General features: G+C 42.7%; 1 protein-coding gene across 2 annotated transcripts in view; it reads left to right on the top strand.

Annotated features, from left to right (window-relative positions):
* RASSF5 (Ras association domain family member 5) overlaps window positions 1-18,781 on the top strand; it is a 115,751-nt gene extending 96,970 nt beyond the window's left edge. For both annotated transcript variants that reach the window (XM_081865252.1, XM_081865253.1), the window contains 4 exons: window positions 9,839-9,958; window positions 12,885-13,182; window positions 14,311-14,426; window positions 16,479-18,781. In XM_081865252.1, the coding sequence (XP_081721378.1) occupies window positions 9,839-9,958; window positions 12,885-13,182; window positions 14,311-14,426; window positions 16,479-16,631 (687 nt within the window). In that variant the 3' untranslated portion in view covers window positions 16,632-18,781. The remainder of the gene's footprint in view (window positions 1-9,838; window positions 9,959-12,884; window positions 13,183-14,310; window positions 14,427-16,478) is intronic.
* The last annotated feature ends 34 nt before the right edge of the window (window positions 18,782-18,815 follow it).

Here is an 18,815-nt window from a genome sequence, read left to right as displayed (position 1 = left end):
TGTGGCATTAGAGCAGGGGTGGAGCTTCATGCTCCGGCACTGGGGGGGCGAAGAGCAGGTGGGGGCGGGGCACACTGCCCAGGAGGCAGCCGCGATGGCATCCCACCAGAATCACGCTGCCAGGGGCGGGACGCTCCCCCCCCACACCTCTTCCTCCGCCAGTGCATTAGAGACCACTCACCAAAATGATAACACACATCTGACACCCACCCCAAAAGAAGAAATGCTAAGGAGCATGTACAGTAGCAGTGACAAGAGTTATTTCTGGTGGCCCAGTCTATACAAGGATGCATAGTTTCATCAGTTGTCCCATGCTGAAGGCATGTCAGAATAACAATCCAGTTTGGAGGAGCTAGCCTCTCAAAATCTCAACACCTGTGAGAGATTACCTTCAAGATGGTCATCTCAGTCCAAGCACCATTACATTAAAAATAATAATACAGAGGTCTTGCACAAGACCTTTTAGCAGAAGCTTGTGGCCTTGCACAAGACTTCAGTGTTATTCTTTTTAAAACCAACAAGTGGAAATAGATGTTGTCCCCCCAAAACCTCCATTTTGCCCGTAGTAAAACGTGATCTACAGGCAGCTAATGTTTTCTCTTACACACTTTCAGTTAATTTTTTGAAAGGTGTGCACATAGAGGTAGAGAAATACCTGCATGCATGCCAGGAATGGGTAAGGCAGTGATGGAATGAAAGGGAACACACAACAAGGAAATAATTTCTTAAGAACCACCCACTGGCATTGATTAGACAAATTTTGGAGGCTAAAGTGCCTCCACTGTTTGAGGCAATGTGCCTCGGCATACCAGTTTCTGAGAACCACAAGCGAAAAGAGTGCTGTTGACCATAGGTCCCGTTTGCAGGCTTCCTTTGAGTATCTGCTGGCCACTGTGACAACAGGATGCTGGACTAGATTACTGGCCTAATCCAATAGGCTGTTCTTATGTGATCTGGAAATAGCCAACCGCATTCAAATGCGAATTGCACATACAGAAAAATGGATCTAAATCATCCCTTTGCAGCATCACTGGAAGCAACCTGTGTCATTTCCACCAAGCAATGCCTAGAGCCATGAATCCTGGCAAGCAGATGCATTTCTAGCGTCTCATTCTGTTATTCTTCATAGTCACAGCTGTGGTGTTTTTCAGTACTTAGAATGAGGGGGTGGTAGCCTCAGACAGGATGTAGACACACATTACAAAGAAAATGGTAAATGGAATAAGCAAGAGGTAAGCGCAACTTTGCTATCCAATAGAAAAGAGAGTGGGAATGGAATTGTGCTGAATAATGTTTGGGAGACTGGGGGCACTGATTTATCAAGTCCTGTTGGAATCAATTATTATTTGATGGCCTGATGGTAGGAGCTTCTGTCATGAAATAGTGCCTTATTAAATGAAGCAGTAGTGCCCTGTTCCCTTCTAGAACTGGGTCTAAACTGTAGATCCATTGCTGGAGAAGTAAATCTTGCCACTAGCACTTTTCTGTTTGTTGATGTAGGTTCTGAGCTGTAAGTTTAAAACGTACTACTAAGAAAGCGTATACAATCTCTGCAGACTTCCTTTCTGTCTTATTTGTCGGTGTTGTGTAAAGATAATTAAAATGTTAATATAAACACGAAATAACAAGCCACATTGAATCACAGTAGAAAGATGCGTGCCATATCAGTTCTTAGTTTTCCAGCATCATGTTTGACTAAGCAGTTAGATTTGTTTTCCTTCTGTCGTATGAATATACTTTGTAAGTTACACATGTACTTTGTCCTCATTTCCCTACAGTCCCTATGCACAAAGTGGACCCGCCTGAAGACAAATACTACCAACCACCTGAAAGCTGAAGAGGGTATGATAGAGCCACCTATGCATGTGCCCAGAGACCTAGTTACTTCTCACGTAAAACCCCCGCATAACCTGTTCTACCAGTAGCAAAATTGGGACAAAAGGGAAATTTGCACGGTGACTTGGAGAAGCTAAGTAACAGCAGTTATCTTCTCCAAACAGTACAAATGAGATAAGACTCCACCTCTCCCTCAAACCTTCTGGCAGTCACAGAGGGATTGAGGGAGAGGCAGCGATTTCTGTGCTTTGTGCTGTGCTATGGAGAAAGTATGAAATGGATCTTATGGGGAGGGAGTTGATGGAAAAAATGAATAAATGGAGCCTGGCTAAAAAGCCAGATGACTATTTTTGTGGACTTCTGTGAAGTAGACAAGTGTACAAGAAGTAGATGAGACCAAAACTCTTAACAGAGTAGTGGGAAACCTCTGGCCCATGGACCAGTCCAGGGGGTCCAGTTTGGCTGAGGGAGGGGTGCTGTGGACCTTTGTGTCTACAGAACAGGTCAGTCATCAGCACCCGTCTTGTGCCTGCTCATTAACACTACAGACTGCATAGAACATATTAGAAGCTCTAGGTCCAGTCACTGGAAACAAAGTGATACTGTTATTTATAGAACACGCTGCCCTTTTGAAGATTAATGTGTTCACCAGTATAACAACCTCCTAGCATACTGATGCTAGAAAATGAGAAATACAAAAACGTTCAGGGTTTTGTATGTTCTGTGACTGCATTGTGCAAGGGTGACATTTGGTACTAGGAGCACAATTTCATATTCTGAAGAATTTCAGAATTCACCCCCCAAATCAATTTCCCAATCCTAAGAAACCTGTGAAATTTCAAGAAGCTTGACCGACTTTCCAGTGCATATGGAGCATGGCATCAGAGCTGTGGCATAATAACATAAGGAGAACCTGCTGCATGAGGCCAATGGCGCATCTTAGTCCAGCATCCTGTTTTCACAGTGGCCTCTTAGTGGGAAACCTGCAACAAGACCCAAGCACAAGAGCACTCTCCCGTCCCACGATTTCCAGCAACTGGTATTCAGAAGCATACTGCCTCCAAGGCTATCCGTTGACAGTCTTATCCTCCATGAATTATCCACTCCTCTTTTAAAGCCGTCCAATTTGACTTTCCCTTTTTCTGTAAATAGCAGAAACATAACAAACTATTCAAAGTAAACAGATAAATATTTGCACATGTTACGGAATTGAGCTTTTGTGATGCAGAATTTTTTTGAGATATATTTAATGCACCCTGTGAACGGTTCTGGTAATAACATGTCTAGCATCATGCCTCATGGAGGATTCTGGGTAACTAAAAGACTTAAACACACCAGCAGAAATCAGTTCAACAGAACTGCTCATTTTGGTTTCCTTTTTCTCTGGAATCAGTACTGTAAAAACTAACTGTACGAGGACTGCTACGGTTGCTAATGTATTTGAACCATTAAGATAGATCTATACTAGAGATGAAGCTTTTCTATTCTTTCACCCATGAAAAGTGAGCTGCAGTATGCCTATCACTGCTGTAAAACTGGTCCTTTCCATGGTTACAATTTGAAAGAAATATCATCTTTATCTTGAGGCATTCCTGTATTATCTACAGCTTGCCGACTCTTAGTCTTATGAGCTCCAGGACTGGGATGGTCTTTTAATAATAGGTCATTGCCCTTTCTAAGAATAAAGCATTCATCCTGCAGTTCCTTGGCTTTGTTGCTTTTTATGAGCAGGGTTTCTTTTGAGGTGACATCTGTAGCATTGAGGTTTGGATCTTCTACCTATGGCAAAAGGGGCAATCAGATTACAGACAACTTCAAACATTCATCTGTTTGTAATTTTAGGAGCTTGGTCTCAATAAATTTATTTCACTAGAAGAATCCATCAACAGTGTGGGGCATAACACAATCTTATACTCTTACAGCATGGCTGACATTTTAGTGAAGGTGAAGAGGAAGTAGACTTCGCTTTGAACGCAATGACATTCAGATGCACACACCTTGATATAATTTTATGCCTGTCTCCTTATCATCATGTCCCTGTTGGTATGTTTCTGTTTGCTTTGAGCAGCCACATGCAAAGGGGTCATAGTTTAAGGTGTTTCTGTAAATCTCACCTCATAGTAGGATGCAGTGTTCCCTCTCTCTTAGTTTTTGCTCATAAGAATGATGGAGTACTTGATAAGGCACTGTATTGGGACCCAGGAGATTGTGAGACCTTCCTAGTGGGCTTGCAGCCTTCCTGTTCATCTTCCAGTTCTTTGGGCACTTGGGCAGTTTGCTTTTTCTTCTGTCCCAGATTTCCGTCTGCAAAATAATATTTTATTACTGAGAGGAGGGTTAGGAGCTTAAAATGTGCACCTTTTTTGCAGCAATCTTTCTTGGATTTGTCCTACTCTCTAGATTTCCCAAATTTGGGTCTCCATCTGTTTCTGGACTACAACTCCCACCTAGCTAGCAGGACCAGTGGTCAAGGATGGTCCAAAAATTGCTGGAGACCCAAACTTGGGAAACATAGGAATAGGGAACCTGTGACCCTCCACATGTTGTTGGACTCCAATTTCAGCCAGCATGGACAGCCATTAAGAACAATGGAAGTTGTAGTCCAGCAACAGAGGACAAGTTTCCCATTGTTACTCCTGAAGCAATGGTGTGTGAACATCAGTTTTGTATAGTCTATTTAAAAACAAACAAACCAAAAGCCAGTTAAGATGCTTGTGGCAACATAAAAGTTAATAGCTTCATTATGGCATAAGCTTTCATGGACTAGATTGGATTTTAGTCCAGGAAATTTATTCCATAATAAACCTGTTTAGTCTTTAAGATACCATAGGCCTCTTTGTTGTTTCTCCTGCTCTGGACAGCACAGCTACCTCTCCAGGAGTAGAAGCAAATATTGAATCTCCAGCATGGTTGCAAGAGTAAGAAGCTGAATTTACTATTAAGGACATGCAACAGGGAAAAACACCAAGTCCATATGGCTGCCCACTAGACTAGTATAAAGAACTGAAGTGTGTTGTTGTTTTAAACTCAAAGCTGTTTTTATAAAGAAACCTATGCATTTGGTGGTTTCTTCCAAACTCAGTTGTGAGATTATGAATTACCGGTAATTAGTTCTAAACCCAATAAAGAACATACTCTGGGAATGATAGACTTATAAATACCTTTAATTAACCCAGGTGATAGCCTAGCAATTGTGTTGGCAGAGAGAAGTCAGAGAGTTATCAAGACAATTATCCACAAAAATCAAGTTGCTTTTATTTGACAGTGGCATAGACAAGTTATCGCTTTGGTTTCTTTGATGCTTTTTTGGACCTACTTTCTCTGCAGAAAGTCCCAGTTTAAATCTGCCACATATCCAGGTGAGTCTGGAAAAGACACCAGGGTGAAACCCTGGTGAATCGATCCCAGTCACTGTAAAGCAGTCCTGTAACTGTAGAGCAGGGATGCTAACCTGTGACCCTTCCAGTGGTGCTGGACTCAAACGCAGCCCCACCCAGCATACTAATGATCAGGAAATATGGGAGCTCTAGTCGAGAAAGGTCCAAGGAAACCATTCTGTAATCTATTAAAGATAAAACCCATCTGCTTACCTTCTCCCATGGCTATGTGCTCCTCCTCTGGCAAGCTGTGTTTTTCTTTCCGAGCCCCAGAATGGAATCCATGACACGATGGTTGGGCACTCACACTGCTGCTGGGAGTGTTTTCATTGGCTGAGCATGGGTTGGTAGTCTATGCCCTGCCCAATTCAGCATCCCCACAGGGAAGGGTTGTTAGGAACTGTCCTTACGGTCGGTGGCCCCCATGGCAGGGTCGCTTCACATGCTGAGGCCTCTGGCATTAAAAGGATTTGATAATCATTCTCCTCTCCTTTGCTTCAGTTTTTCAACAGGTTATGTTGGTTACACTCCAGCTCATGTAAGTCATTGTGAGTTTATTGATTTCAATGGAGGAGGTAAGGCTGGGCCACTTACCCTCATGGACTGCCATTGTCCCCAGTATTGATGGAAAAATCAAATGCATTAATAGTTTGATTATTTAGCACCTGCAGTTCCATCACTCTGCTGACACACTGCACATTGTTCATTTAATGACTCGCCTCCATATCCCTACTGTGTATCTAAAGTTGTTTATTTCCCTTCTAAATTCTCCAAAGCTCCAAATTGCATTTCCCTTTGGTGTCCTGGAAGTGTCCCTGTCTGTGACAGGTCTTGATTACTGGTGTGTTTGATTGCATCGAAAGATTAATGGGTGGATTTGCATAAGGCCCCACTTGGGAATCCTCCCCTATGTTCTGATTTGGCTTCCTTTAAAAATACATTGAAATGAGAGAGAAGAGCCTTTGCCTCTCTGTGTGTTTCCTGCATGCAGTAATTGCTCATTCAGGCTGTACATTCATTGATCTAATTCCTTTTGTGACTGTGAGAAAAGTGATTGGTTAGGAAGCATGCAGGTTGTTAATACTTCCTGCAATTTTTGCAGTTGGCAGGGAGATTTGTACATGTATTATTTGCATGGAGAATGCACATTCATATATTAAATACTGCTGCAGAGTTTAAAGTTACTTGTGGCTTTCAGTTGCATCCTGTGTTGCAAAAATGAACTTGCAGGTAGGACAGGGTTTTTAAATTGCTGCACTAATTAGAGCAAAATCATGAATCATTAGTTCTTTTCCTAGTATTCCACTGACTGACTTATGACCCTAGAACTTCTCTGTACATTGATTTCTTCCAAACTATAACACAGTGGTTATTATCTCTAGCTTCAGGTAGCCTAAGCTTGACTGGGAGCAGAATGATATATTTGGGTGCTTTCAAATTATGCTTTCCTCAGTGATTATCTTACAAAACATTTATGTGTTTGTTTAATAAACAAGCTAAAATAAGCTAAAATTTATAGCCTGCTCTTCTAGTGTCCACCAGGGCAGCTAACAACAATTAAACTATAAAGTGGTATTGTACATTTTATGCAGAGGAATCAACTAGGTATCAATAATATTATTGCTTTGTACCACAGTTGCTCTGCTATCTACAGTGATTACGCTTAGACGAGTGGTGGCCAATGTTTTGCCCTCTAGATGTTGTTGGACTCCAGCGCCCACCAGTCCCAACAGCATGGCCTAAAGATCAGGGAGTGTGGGGATTGTAGTTGAGCAGCACTTGGAGGGCACCACATCAACTACTCTTGTGCTAGACTGTTTGCAGCAGCTACGATGAGCATACTTCCTGTGTGGACTGAGGTTATCGGGTTTGTTTTGCCTCCCATCCAAAAGCACTATCACTGCTGGGAGAAATGACTATCTGCAATTTCTCTGATAAATTGCATGGTGATAAAAATTATCAATCCTTCTGTGAAATGAAGGATCTTGATTTCTGCAGTGCTCATGAGTCCTGCAAACCAAATGAAACAAAGCACAAAATTACTACCTCATTCAGAGTCCGGAGATGCCCGTGGCCACAAGCTTAAGAGGGGTTTCTGTAGTGAAAGCTCATCAGACTTGTCTTTACTGTAGTAGTTTGGCTCACGGTTCTAAGAATCTGTGCTGAAATCCAAATAGAGTGGGTTCTCTAACCAACTGCAGGGCCAGCCCTATCATTAGGCAGAATGAGGCACCCTCCTCAGGTGGTAGATGCTGCATGGCAATATTGGCAGCCCCTTGGTCATTCCCCTCTTTGGAGGACAGAGCTGTGTGTGCCCAATGACCTGTCTTCCACTCCTAAACTTGCCTGCTGTCCATGTACCATCCCTTCAGTGCCATTGAAGTAAAACTCTACTGCCAATTCAGTCAGCTTCTGTACACAGAATTGGTGTGGACATGCCATCATATCTTTTGGCACAGGCAGCAAAGTATATTGAGCTCGCCCTGCCCAACACTACCCACATTCTGTAAAGAATGCTTCTGTGGCTTCCATCATTGACAGTGGGGACTCCCATTTAGTGTGTGAAAGGCTGCGTTCTATATGGCGCTGCTTGAGAAGTCTTAGCAATGCTGCCTTTACATCAAATACAGTGAAGTATCTCCTTTTTAAAAAAATTACTATGTGCTTTACTCACCTCTGGGGAATATATTTCCCCTATGCAATCTCAGGTGGCAACTTAGGCATCACCCCATAGGAATGATATCACCAAAAAAAGAGGACACTGACTTGCATAACGTGCAGATTTGTATATATGCAAGCAAATTTAGATGTTATCATTGTAACTTAAATAGAAATAAAATGCAGCTCACCATAGTGTGAAGTGTAGGTGACCTGCATCATCCTTGACCTGCTGTCTAGGTGTTAACTAGTGAAGGGGACCTTCGGAACACCTGCTCTCCTTTCTTGTGTTCTTTATCATTAAACCAAACTCAGCAAATTGAAGACTCTGCTCTGTAAATTAGCATACTTGGCTACTCTAGCGCATTTCACTGGTTCTTATTTTGGTCTTTTCCAGTTAAAACAGGCTGGTACCCTGTCTACCTTGAACACTGCCAGTTCCCTTCCCCTTGCATCTCCCACCCACTCGGGGGGGAGGGCGCTTCTGTTGAGTATTATACACATGGAACAAGTCTTACAAGCCCTCTGGATTGTATTTGTGCTGCTAAGCAGGTCTGCTAAGTCCTCCTGTGCCAGAGATAGATACATTTAACAGTGTAAAATGTACAGGAAAAGTGTGCTGGGCAGTAACCACCTCGGGGCCTCTGAAAAAGGCTATGAGCAACATCTCTGTTGGTTTTCTGCTTTTTCCATTTGGGGAATAGGCAACATCCCAGAGCAGGTTGAACCCATGCATCACTGAAATGTCCACTTATCAGATCTGCAACGACGATTCTGCTGTTATCATCGACTGCTCAAATAGCAACCTCTCATGTATCGTATAAGACTTATATTGTCACAGTAAATGGCTCAGTGGGATAATGGTTCTTACAGGCTAGATGAAAACAGAATGTTACACTAAGAACTATTCTGTTTAACTGTTCAGAAGAGTCCCACCAGAATAACCGAGTGTTCATCAGAAGATGCCTTTGGGGAGCCCTGTCCCACTGTTGTTTCTCAGCATCGGGTATTCAGTGATACATAGAGTCAGGATGTGGAGGCTCCGCTTAGCTATAATGACTAATTGACATTGATTGGCATGTCCTCCATGAAAGATGCTGAACACTATGCTGAGGGAATGGTGTGCTTCTTCTCCAACCGCTTTCGGAATATATCACATGCTCTGATGTCCTCTGCAGGTGCCCCAATAGAGGTGGAAGCTCAGAAGGCATTTCTGTACTCTGGACCACTTTTCTAACAAAAAATGCAATGCATTATATGTCATAGAAAGTTCTGATGGGGGGGTCAGTATGTTCATTGGGTAACTACATATAGATGTGTTTGTGTTCGTTTAAGAGCTTGTATGGCAATGTCCTTTGCCCCTCCTTTTAAAATTCTGCAAAAAAACCAACAACCCATCAGCCATCAAATTAAACACTGAAGTTTGAGTGACATGTAAAAAAATTTTTTAACAGCTTTGCAGAAGTAACTTAACGTGATTTAAGTACTGCACTGTGTTTATTCCATTGGTAGAGAAATTGGAAGGGATTTCGTACAGTGAACACACCCACCCCTAAGAGCCAAGGTCATTCTCTCCCCTCATGATCTTCTTTTTGGTTAGCACATGGGGAAGGAGTTCCCATTCATGTTCATATCTTACTTTTAACCTGTTTGTTGAACTTAACAAAGCTTAGGCATTTTAGAAATGATTGTTGCTACTAGAAAAGCTGCTACTACTGCGTGATGGTGATAAATAATGTGTAGGCATGTAAGAACAATCTGCATCTATATTGGGGTTGTGTTTAAGGTGTAATATTGCTGTATTGCTTGCCATCCTGGGCTCCTTTGGGAGGGTGGGTAGGATATAAATTTAATTTTAAAAAGCAATAAATTAAGAATAAAACATACAAAATGAAGCGGGAATGTCGTAGGATCATGTCAAAAACTGCATGAGCCAACTGAAGTGTTCTGTTTTGTTGTTGTTCTAGAATGTAACAAAACCAGTGGAAGAAAAAGAAGAAAAACCTAAAGCTCCTACTGTCCAAGAGTTGAAGGAGAAGATTGACAGTTACAACTCAAAAGTCAACAACTGCTTGCTGATGAAGCTGGTATGTACTGCATTTTCTGTATTACTTGTTACTTTTAGGACAGTAGTGTAGGCTCTTGTCATGCAAGCTACAAAACAGTATATTGAAGCTGGTCTTCTTCCCCCCCCCCCCCCCGTGGCAATTGTAGTGGAGGTATTCCCAAGTTCAAAGGTGAACCAATCTCTACCTCATGCCCCTTGTACTCATTGGGGAAATGTACACTTTTTTGTCCACCAATAACACATACAACAAATGAAACCCTGACTTCTGAGAGTTGCTGTTTCCCCAACTGGGGTGGCCACCTAACTCCTGTGGCGATGTGTGGGGAGGAACTCATCCACAGCTGATGCTTTATAGAGCTGACCACAAAGACAAAATATAAAAAGTATTGATTTTTACCTCTATCCGTCCCTATCTTTTGGGTACTCTTATTATGAGAGTACAGCATAGCTCAATGATTCATAATCAATAAGTTCATTAAGAATGGACCAGGGCTTCACAACTCTGCTTTTCAGAGGTAGAGTACTTGAGCTCCAGTCTGTGTCAATTCCTTTCACACCGTGTTGGTCGATGTGCATGATTGTGTTTAGATTGTACATTACTTCATGGATGCTGCTGTGCTTACCGGAACTGATCAATATAGCAAAGCTGACATAACATCCCAGCCAAATAGATATATAACATCCTGAGCAGTACAGCTGCTGCCATCAATCTGTTCAGTCTTTGGGTTGACCATCTTTCATATCAAAACAACTTCTGGAGCAGATTTTTGAGGGTGCATAGGAGTTGGGGCCAGCCCAAGGCATTTTGGCCCCTGAGCTGAACCACAAAATGGTGTCATCATCCCCACCCCCTGGGCCAGGGAAGGAGAAGTAAGTGAAGATCTACATCAGGAACAGGGGAGGAATAAATATCTATATTGGGAACAAGGGTGGGAGGCCAGCAGTGCCTCTAAATCAGCAAGAGGCCGCTGTAGATGCAGCATGGGGGGTGGGCTGCTGAGGAGATGGCAGATCTGGTCTCCAAAGAGCATGCCACAGCTGTTGGTGCCATTACAGTGGCAGCAGCGGGCAATGCATTCCTTGGAGGCTGGATCTGCTGCCCCAGTGGATCTTGCCACCTGATGTGGTTGCCCCACCTTGCCTCATGGGTGGAGTCTGCAGTGGGGGCAGGAGAGAGAAAGGGAAGTCTCTTTCACTAATAGATGGGCAGCATGGGATTTCACCATTGGCTCTAGTAATTGTGCACAGGTCTTATGGTAAGGAAAATAACTTGGGACGTGCCTCTTTTAAGCAGCAAGTCCAAAGGACAGACACTCTTTGAATTCAGGATTTGGATAGATCTCCCCATCAGCAGAACTCCTTCAGAGCTTATTTTGTGAACCTGCGGTGTAATTGGTGTGAGCCATATAGCAGCTGGGCAAAACTGTTCTGTAGCTAATTTTGAATCTTCAACTGAAGCATTCTGTAGCCACTACAGCAAATGATTTTCCACAAATAGCTCTATTGTTCTAGCCCAGATGAGTCAAGATTAACACAGCCCAGCCACCTCCCACTGTGGTTCAGCAGCTGCCCCAGATCTCATGCCCATATGGAAGCAGAAGTGTTCATTTTTTTTCCATCACAGGAAATGTACCATCCAAGGTACTAGGACCTTTGATAATTTGCTTTCAGTTGGCATTCTTGGTTATGTTCTCATTTGGAGAAACAACAGCCTAAACTCTGCAGATACACAAAGAGAAGGCCTGTTCAGAATTCAGACAAAGGAAAGGGGATGGCTTTTTCACCCAACTCATGTTGGCCTGTGAGTCTTTCGACAATGACTTTGCCTTGCTAAGCCTTGCTTATGGCTTAGAATGCCCCCAGAGAATGACTAGGAGTCATTGCTATTGCAGGTCAGTAAGTGATGCTCACTCTTGTCTCTTACCACCCTGTTTTCTGGCCCTTGTTGCTCCATAATATTTGTCGGGTCACAAGACTGCTGGAATAATAGAAGCCATAAGTGGCAGAATTTAAAAGAATAAAGTCAGAAGACTTAATAACCCGATATTCCAGGGTTGGGGAGAAACTGTGGCTCCCCCGGGATGATGGTAATTGTAGTTCAGCAGCACCTGAAAGTCCATAGGCTCTCCAACCCTTCTGTACTTCTTGGTTCACTCCATTTGTCTCAGTTCTTTCATGCTCCTCTGGTCTCTAGACCCTACATGTACCCTTCTCCTCGATCTAGAGTCTGTCTTCATTTGCACATAGCGTCATAGTGTCAAAAAGCTAAGAAAAAAGCTTATTAAACTAACATTTTGTTTTAAACCAGGTTCCCTGTTTCAAATGTAACACTAAGCCAACATCCTTTAAAATAAAACTCATCTCTGACAAACTCCTCTTCCCAGCTGTACAGGCAGAGGAGAGCCCAGTTTTTCCCTTGGACTTAAACCAGGTGTAGTGGTTAAGAGCGGTAGTCTCCCAATCTGGTGAACCGGGTTCGCGTCTCCGCTCCTCCACATGCAGCTGCTGGGTGACCTTGGGCCAGTCACACGTCTCTGAAGTCTCTCAGCCCCACTCACCTCACAAAGTGTTTGTTGTGGGGGAGGAAGGGAAAGGAGAATGTTAGTCGCTTTGAGACTCCTTCGGGTAGTGATAAAGCGGGATATCAAATCCAAATCCAAATCCAAATCCAAACTTAACACTAAACCATGGTTTGGAGTTACATGCAAACACAGCCTATGTGTGCTTTTCCTGAGGGAAGTGAGAATTCAGAACGATTGCACTAGCTCAGCCCATCAGTACTGAAGGTTTTTCTGTCAATAGTCCGTGAATGGCTCTGAAAGCTTTCTGTTAGCTTTTATGGAAATAATTCCTGTGTCCCATATTTCAAAAAATTCAGCAAACAAAATAAATGCCACCAACCCTGCTTTTTAACATCTTTTCAACCTTCATTTTAATTTCATCAGAATGATGACGGCACTTACACAGGCTTCATTAAAGTTCACCTGAAACTTCGCCGGCCTGTGACGGTGCCAGCAGGGATCAGGCCGCAGTCCATCTACGATGCCCTCAAGGAGGTCAACATGGCCAACATGACAGAGAAGAGAACATCCTTCTACCTGCCACTGGATGCCATCAAACAGTTGCACATCAGCAGCAGCACCACCGTGAGTGAGGTGATCCAAGGACTTCTGAAGAAATTTATGGTGGTGGACAACCCACAGAAATTTGCACTTTTCAAGCAGATGCAGAAAGATGGTCAAGGTGAGATAGTGTTCCCTTTTGAGACAGTAATAACAATAAAGTGATCAGGCTTCAAAGAAGAGCTGCTTGCTTCTTGGCTGAGTCCTGCTCTCCACCTTCTCCCACCTGGCCTGGAAGGGCAGGGCCCTGACTCACTCCAGCAACAAAAGCTGAAGCTGCTGAACAGTTTCTTGAGTTGGGGTTTGTTTAGGAGTTTTTTTGTTGCTGCAGTTGATACTAAAAAAAATTGTATCTTTAGATCATATGCTTTATATGGAAGTTGTTCAGTTTGGTTGTGCACTCATTCATGTGTTTCATTTCTTGTTTATAGCTATAATAATTTATTATTTATACCCCGCCCATCTGGCTGGGCTTCCTCAGCCACTCTGGGCTGCTACATTTGTTATGTTTGTAATTCTGTAAATCTTTTAATGCTGTAAGCTGCCTTAAGCTTAATTTTAACTGTGGGAAGGCGGCATCCAAATAAAATGATGAAGACGATGCTAGCCTGTTTCTATCTCTTTGTTTCAAAGCTGTTTATGTTTATAATGGTAAAGTCCAGAGCTGCCTCCCCAGATCTGGTGAGATGCAGGTGTTCTGGGCTGCAACTTCCACTACCTCAACCATTGAGCTGTGTAGTCTAAATTATCTGGAGGACAGAGTTTGGGGAAGGTTGCTCTGTAAGCCCCATTTGTGCTTAGAGTACCCCCCCCCCCCCCGCTTTTACAGAATGGTCCCAGGTAGTTGTAGTAGAAGGCTATGGAGAAATTATGACTCAAATGCATACAACTGGATGCTTGTAGTTTGTCTTGGAGCCAACTGGAAGTGTTACTAATCTGCCCTATTACAGATTTCCTTGAGGGATATACTGTAAATGGCTGGTGCTAACCCTCAGTTCTGGAGAATTTAAAAGAAATATTTATGAAATACTGTAGTGGTTCACAGCTAGCCACTCCTTTGGGAAAGGGAGGGAAAGAACTGCAAAACATCACTTGCAGCCTTCTTTCTTTCTTTCTGTCCTCTCCTTGACGTTCTGTGGGCCTTCACAACATGGAGAGGTGTGGGAGGGCTTTTTTTAAATAGTTGAAATATGTGCCCTCCTTTTCAAAGGCCTCAGGTGATTCTCTCATGTTTTTGTCCCCTCTGCAGTTCTATCCCAGAAGCTCTCGGTAACAGAGTACCCTTTGTACCTCCGGCTACTAGCAGGTCCTGACACAGACATTCTCAGTTTTGTGTTGAAGGAAAACGAAACAGGGGAAGTTGAGGTAAGTCTGGAAGCTGCTTGCCTTTCAAACCTGCACAAACACGTTCTGCTCTCAGAAAGCAGGCAGTCACATCGCACAAGCAGCCATTTGCAGTGGGTGGAAAAAGCACACTTCCTGCTCTTGTGATTCCCTTCTTTGTTACTGATGATACGGATTATTCGGTGCCAGTATTTGAAGATGGAAGGAATAGAGGCAAATAAAAGGCTCCTTGAGCCAGGAGTCTTTTAAGGCTACATTTGATTCCCCTTTCTTTATTGTTTACACTTGGCTTTCTTTAAAGTTTGACTGTGCCTGTAACAAGTCAGCCTCTTTGCAGAGTTCTGAGCCATAATCCTTAAAATGCTTGTTTTTAAAATTTAGGAACAGGGAGCATATGATAAATCTTCAAAAGGTAGATGAGCTTGGTGCGATATTGCAGATTAGTCATTTGCATCCATAGATTACCTAAATACATGCTTTCTCCACTCTCACCCTACCCTCACATCATCTGGATGCACAGAGACAGCAATATAGCAAACAGATAATTCCACTGTGTTTTTAAACTAGAGGACTGAGCTAAAGTATGGAATTACACTATCTCCTTTTTCTGTTCAGCACAAGAAACAACTTCAAAATTAAGAATAGGCATGCCTTCCAGAACTCTGCCATAAGCTGCTTTTCAAAATACAGTTTGCTGGCAAAATGGAAGTTCTTAGAGGAGCAAGGATTCCCAGTAAAGTACACTTGCTTAGAAACCTGATCTGACTGGAAGCCCCAGGTCTTCAACACCTTAAAGAGTTACCTTCTCTCTTTATTCTTCCTCTTATGGCAAGAATGGGGAAGCTGTGGCTGTTGTTGGGAGTCCCAACTCCCATCAGTCCCAGCCAGCCAGACAATGATCAGGCAATGTTTATCTCAAGGCCCACAGGTTCCCCATTTCTACCTGCGGGCATCATGTTCTGTAGACCCAGCTCTTACAGAGCACCTTGGTAATACAAAATGTTGAAATTCACGCACAGAATGGGTTTTTTCTTAGGGTCATAATATCTCAAGAATCTCATGTATTTACACATTTCACTCAATCTCTGGATGGTGACTGTGATTTAAAGGGGTGCATATATACATTGCTTCTTTTTTACTTTATTTTGCCGTGTCTCTAGTTCAGAACATGCCATCACTGAAGCCCCAAACCACTTTTAATACTCCAAAGCTGAACAGTGGATTGGGTGGTGTCTTTGAAAGGGAAACTACCATCGCTTGGGATTTTTGCCTTGAACTGCTGTGTTTGCAGAATTATTCCCCAACGCATTCTTTGAACTTGGGTTTTATTTTTTTGAAAAAAATATTTGGAGAATTCACCCTTTGAACTGTGCGAAATTGCAAAGTTTGGGCACCCGGATTTTTTATTTTATACCACCACCTGGCTTAGCAAGTCAGGATATGAACAAGCGCTGTTCACCTCCACACAGCCCCATCGATCCTCCCTGCAAGGGAGCAGCAAAACAAGCCAGGATTCAGCTCTTAACCATCATTTCAGGGCTCACATGTAAGGGGAAGCTATGATTAATGTCTTATAAGGAAGCCAGGATATTAAACTACACGAAGGGAGAAGCAAGAGTCCTGAACACCCACAAGCAGTTAGTGCATAGCGTGGCTTATTAAGTGAGGAATTGATTGCATGAACTGGGCCACTCTCTGAACCTTTTTCAACTGCAGCTATTGAATTAAAGGGCGATCGATAAAACCTAGCAAACTCTGTTCTAGAAAGCCACCCCTTAAGCATATTGGAACTCTTTTTTTGTGGTGGAAAGCCAAGTTGGGAAAATTATATAGGGACTGTAATTTTTCCTGTGGGAGGCTTCTACTTTCTGGGCCTGAAGGTTTCAGTGTAGCAAATGACGTAAAATGAAAGACTGGGGAGGATGAGTTGTTTTGTGGGTTTTTCCTGCAGAAAATCATGTCAGTTAGTCAGGTCACATCTAGCATCTACCCACAGACTTGGAATAATGTGTATTTTCTGTCTGCCAATCTAAAGTTTGTTTGTGTGTGTGTGTGTGTGCTTTTTCTCCACAGTGGGATGACTTCTCTATTCCAGAGCTACAGAATTTCCTGGTGATACTAGAAAGGGAAGAAAAAGAGAAAATCCAGCAAGTGCAGAAAAAGTATGACAGGTTTAAACAAAGACTGCATGAGGCCTTGAAAGAAGCAAATGGGAAGCCTGGATAACCTGAACTTGGAAGTGTGGCTAGGGATAAACTAAATTTCAAAAAAAATTATATATTATTTAAAAAATGGAAAGAAACCCCACCCAACCAAAACCTTTTTTTCCTCAGGACACTTTTTCAATTGGTTGTAGTCCATGGTGTGTGCTCAGAACTGGCAACTATAGAACAGGAAATTAAATGTTCCAATCCACTGACCCTCCAGAAACCAAAAATGAACACTGCTTCTTCCCATTTCCCCTGCTTGTACAGAACAGAAGAGACAGGAAACTTTGCAGTGAATGCTGAATATCCAAGGAATTGGGTTGCTTAAGGTATAACCCCCCCCTTCTCAATGTATTTCAGTGTGAGTTTGACCCTACAAACTAGTTTTGAAATCTTTCCTCTTTGAGGCTAGCTTAAGGATGAGCTAGTAGTTCACACAAGCAGTGGAAGATGCCTTGTCTTCAATTGTACTACCTTCTTTTCTTCTCCTGCCATCCCAGTACCTTTCCACGTGGATTTATGTATGTGTGGCAGAAGTGAGTTGAACGTGTTCTCTGTAGTAATTTAATCACATGGGAGGGTTATTGCTCTGGTACATGTGGACACTGTAGAGGATGCCAAACAGACTTGCACAGAATGAGCAGAATGAATGAACGAGATGTCAAGAAATCTGTAGAAGTAGAGCAGGTTTTGATGAGCTTTAGAGTGCTTTGGCCTTTGAGCAAAAGAGTTTATATTTTCACACAGGAAAATAAGGTCAGTTTTATTTTTATTTTGGCAACACTTCAGGGTTGTTTTCTTGTTTATGCTTCCAGCCTAATATTTTCAACTTAGAGCCCTTCCTTCCAGTATACAGTTTCCTCTTACCCAGTAGGAACTGGGTCCAGGGTGCAGGTCTGCTAATGAGCCAATTTGGGGCTCATCTCCCAGCACTTAAAAAAATGGAATTGATTCTCTATGTCATTTGCATTGCAAAACTGTTTTGTAACACCAGAAGGCCCACATCTATGTTTTCAGAACCTGGCTACCCTCTATGACGTTGTTCGGAGCAAAGCTTTCTTTGGGAAGGCAAAGGAAGGAAGATTTGTTTCTTTCTCAGGGCTGAGTGCAGGGGTTCTACACCGCAGCTGAAAGGGCACAGAGCTCTCAGGTACCTCCAAAGTTATCTTCAGGAAGTCCACCACCACAGCGTCCCCCATAGACAGTTACTCAGTCTCTAATACCGCTGTACAATATGTATTAGCACAGCACAAGGAAAGCAAGACGCAGATCCAGATAAGCACATGCAACTATTGAACCCAGGCGAGAAAGCACTCAAAACTCTTCCTAAGCGCTGTTGAAACGGTTGGCCTGGCACACTGAGGAGGGACCCCAGGATGTCAGCCTCCTGCGCCATCACCAAGAGACAAGAACAGGAAACAGTCTTTGTAAGTCACTGACTACTTCTCCCTAGGAATGTTGAGTATATATAAATATATATAATGTCATGTTTTATTTTTATTTTTTTAAATAACTGCTTTTCAATAATGGCACTCTTCCTTTCCCTGCTCCCCTCACCCCCATCCCATAACAGCATGTCTTGAACATTTTTAATAGAAGGCATGGCTTCTTATGCAATTTATGTGAATGCTGCTGACTAAGCCACCTGCAAAAACAGGCTGGCATTATTTTTGTTTTGTTTCTTTAAAAGATTAAATATAGCTAAGGGGCATTAAGAGGAGAAAGGGGGGGGGACCACCATGGAGCTTGGATTTTGAGAGAAAGCTTAGCCACTTCAGTGGTGGCAGAGCAGACGCCTTAGAGAGAGGAGTTAGAGGAGGCCCTACCTTAAGAAGCGCAGACTACTGCTGGCAGTGCCTTTGTTAGTATACTGTGTTGCCTGCATCATCTGTATGTGTGTAACTTTTTTTTCTTTCGAAATGGGTCAATTGTAAAACATGTACAGTCTGTAAAGAACGGAATTAGTGAAAAGCTTACGTGGTAAAGTAAATAACATTTTTGCCATGCTGGTAATTTATTTTTACTACTGTTTCAACCCTATGACATTTTGTTGAAAATGTCACCTTCCTTCCAGCTTTTTTTTTTTTTTAAAGCTCCTAAAGAAATCTGTTCATGCGATACAAAATTGTGTTAAGAGAAGCTATCGAAAATAAAACAGCCTCTGATGAAGCGAGGAGTTGAGTCGGTTTGTGTTCTTCATGCC

The sequence above is a fragment of the Podarcis erhardii genome (genome assembly GCF_964252035.2).
Source record: "Podarcis erhardii genome assembly, chromosome: 6".
NCBI lineage: Eukaryota > Metazoa > Chordata > Lepidosauria > Squamata > Lacertidae > Podarcis > Podarcis erhardii.
The sequence above is the reverse complement of the archived record's forward strand: the minus strand, read 5'-3'. Positions and strand labels throughout refer to the sequence as shown.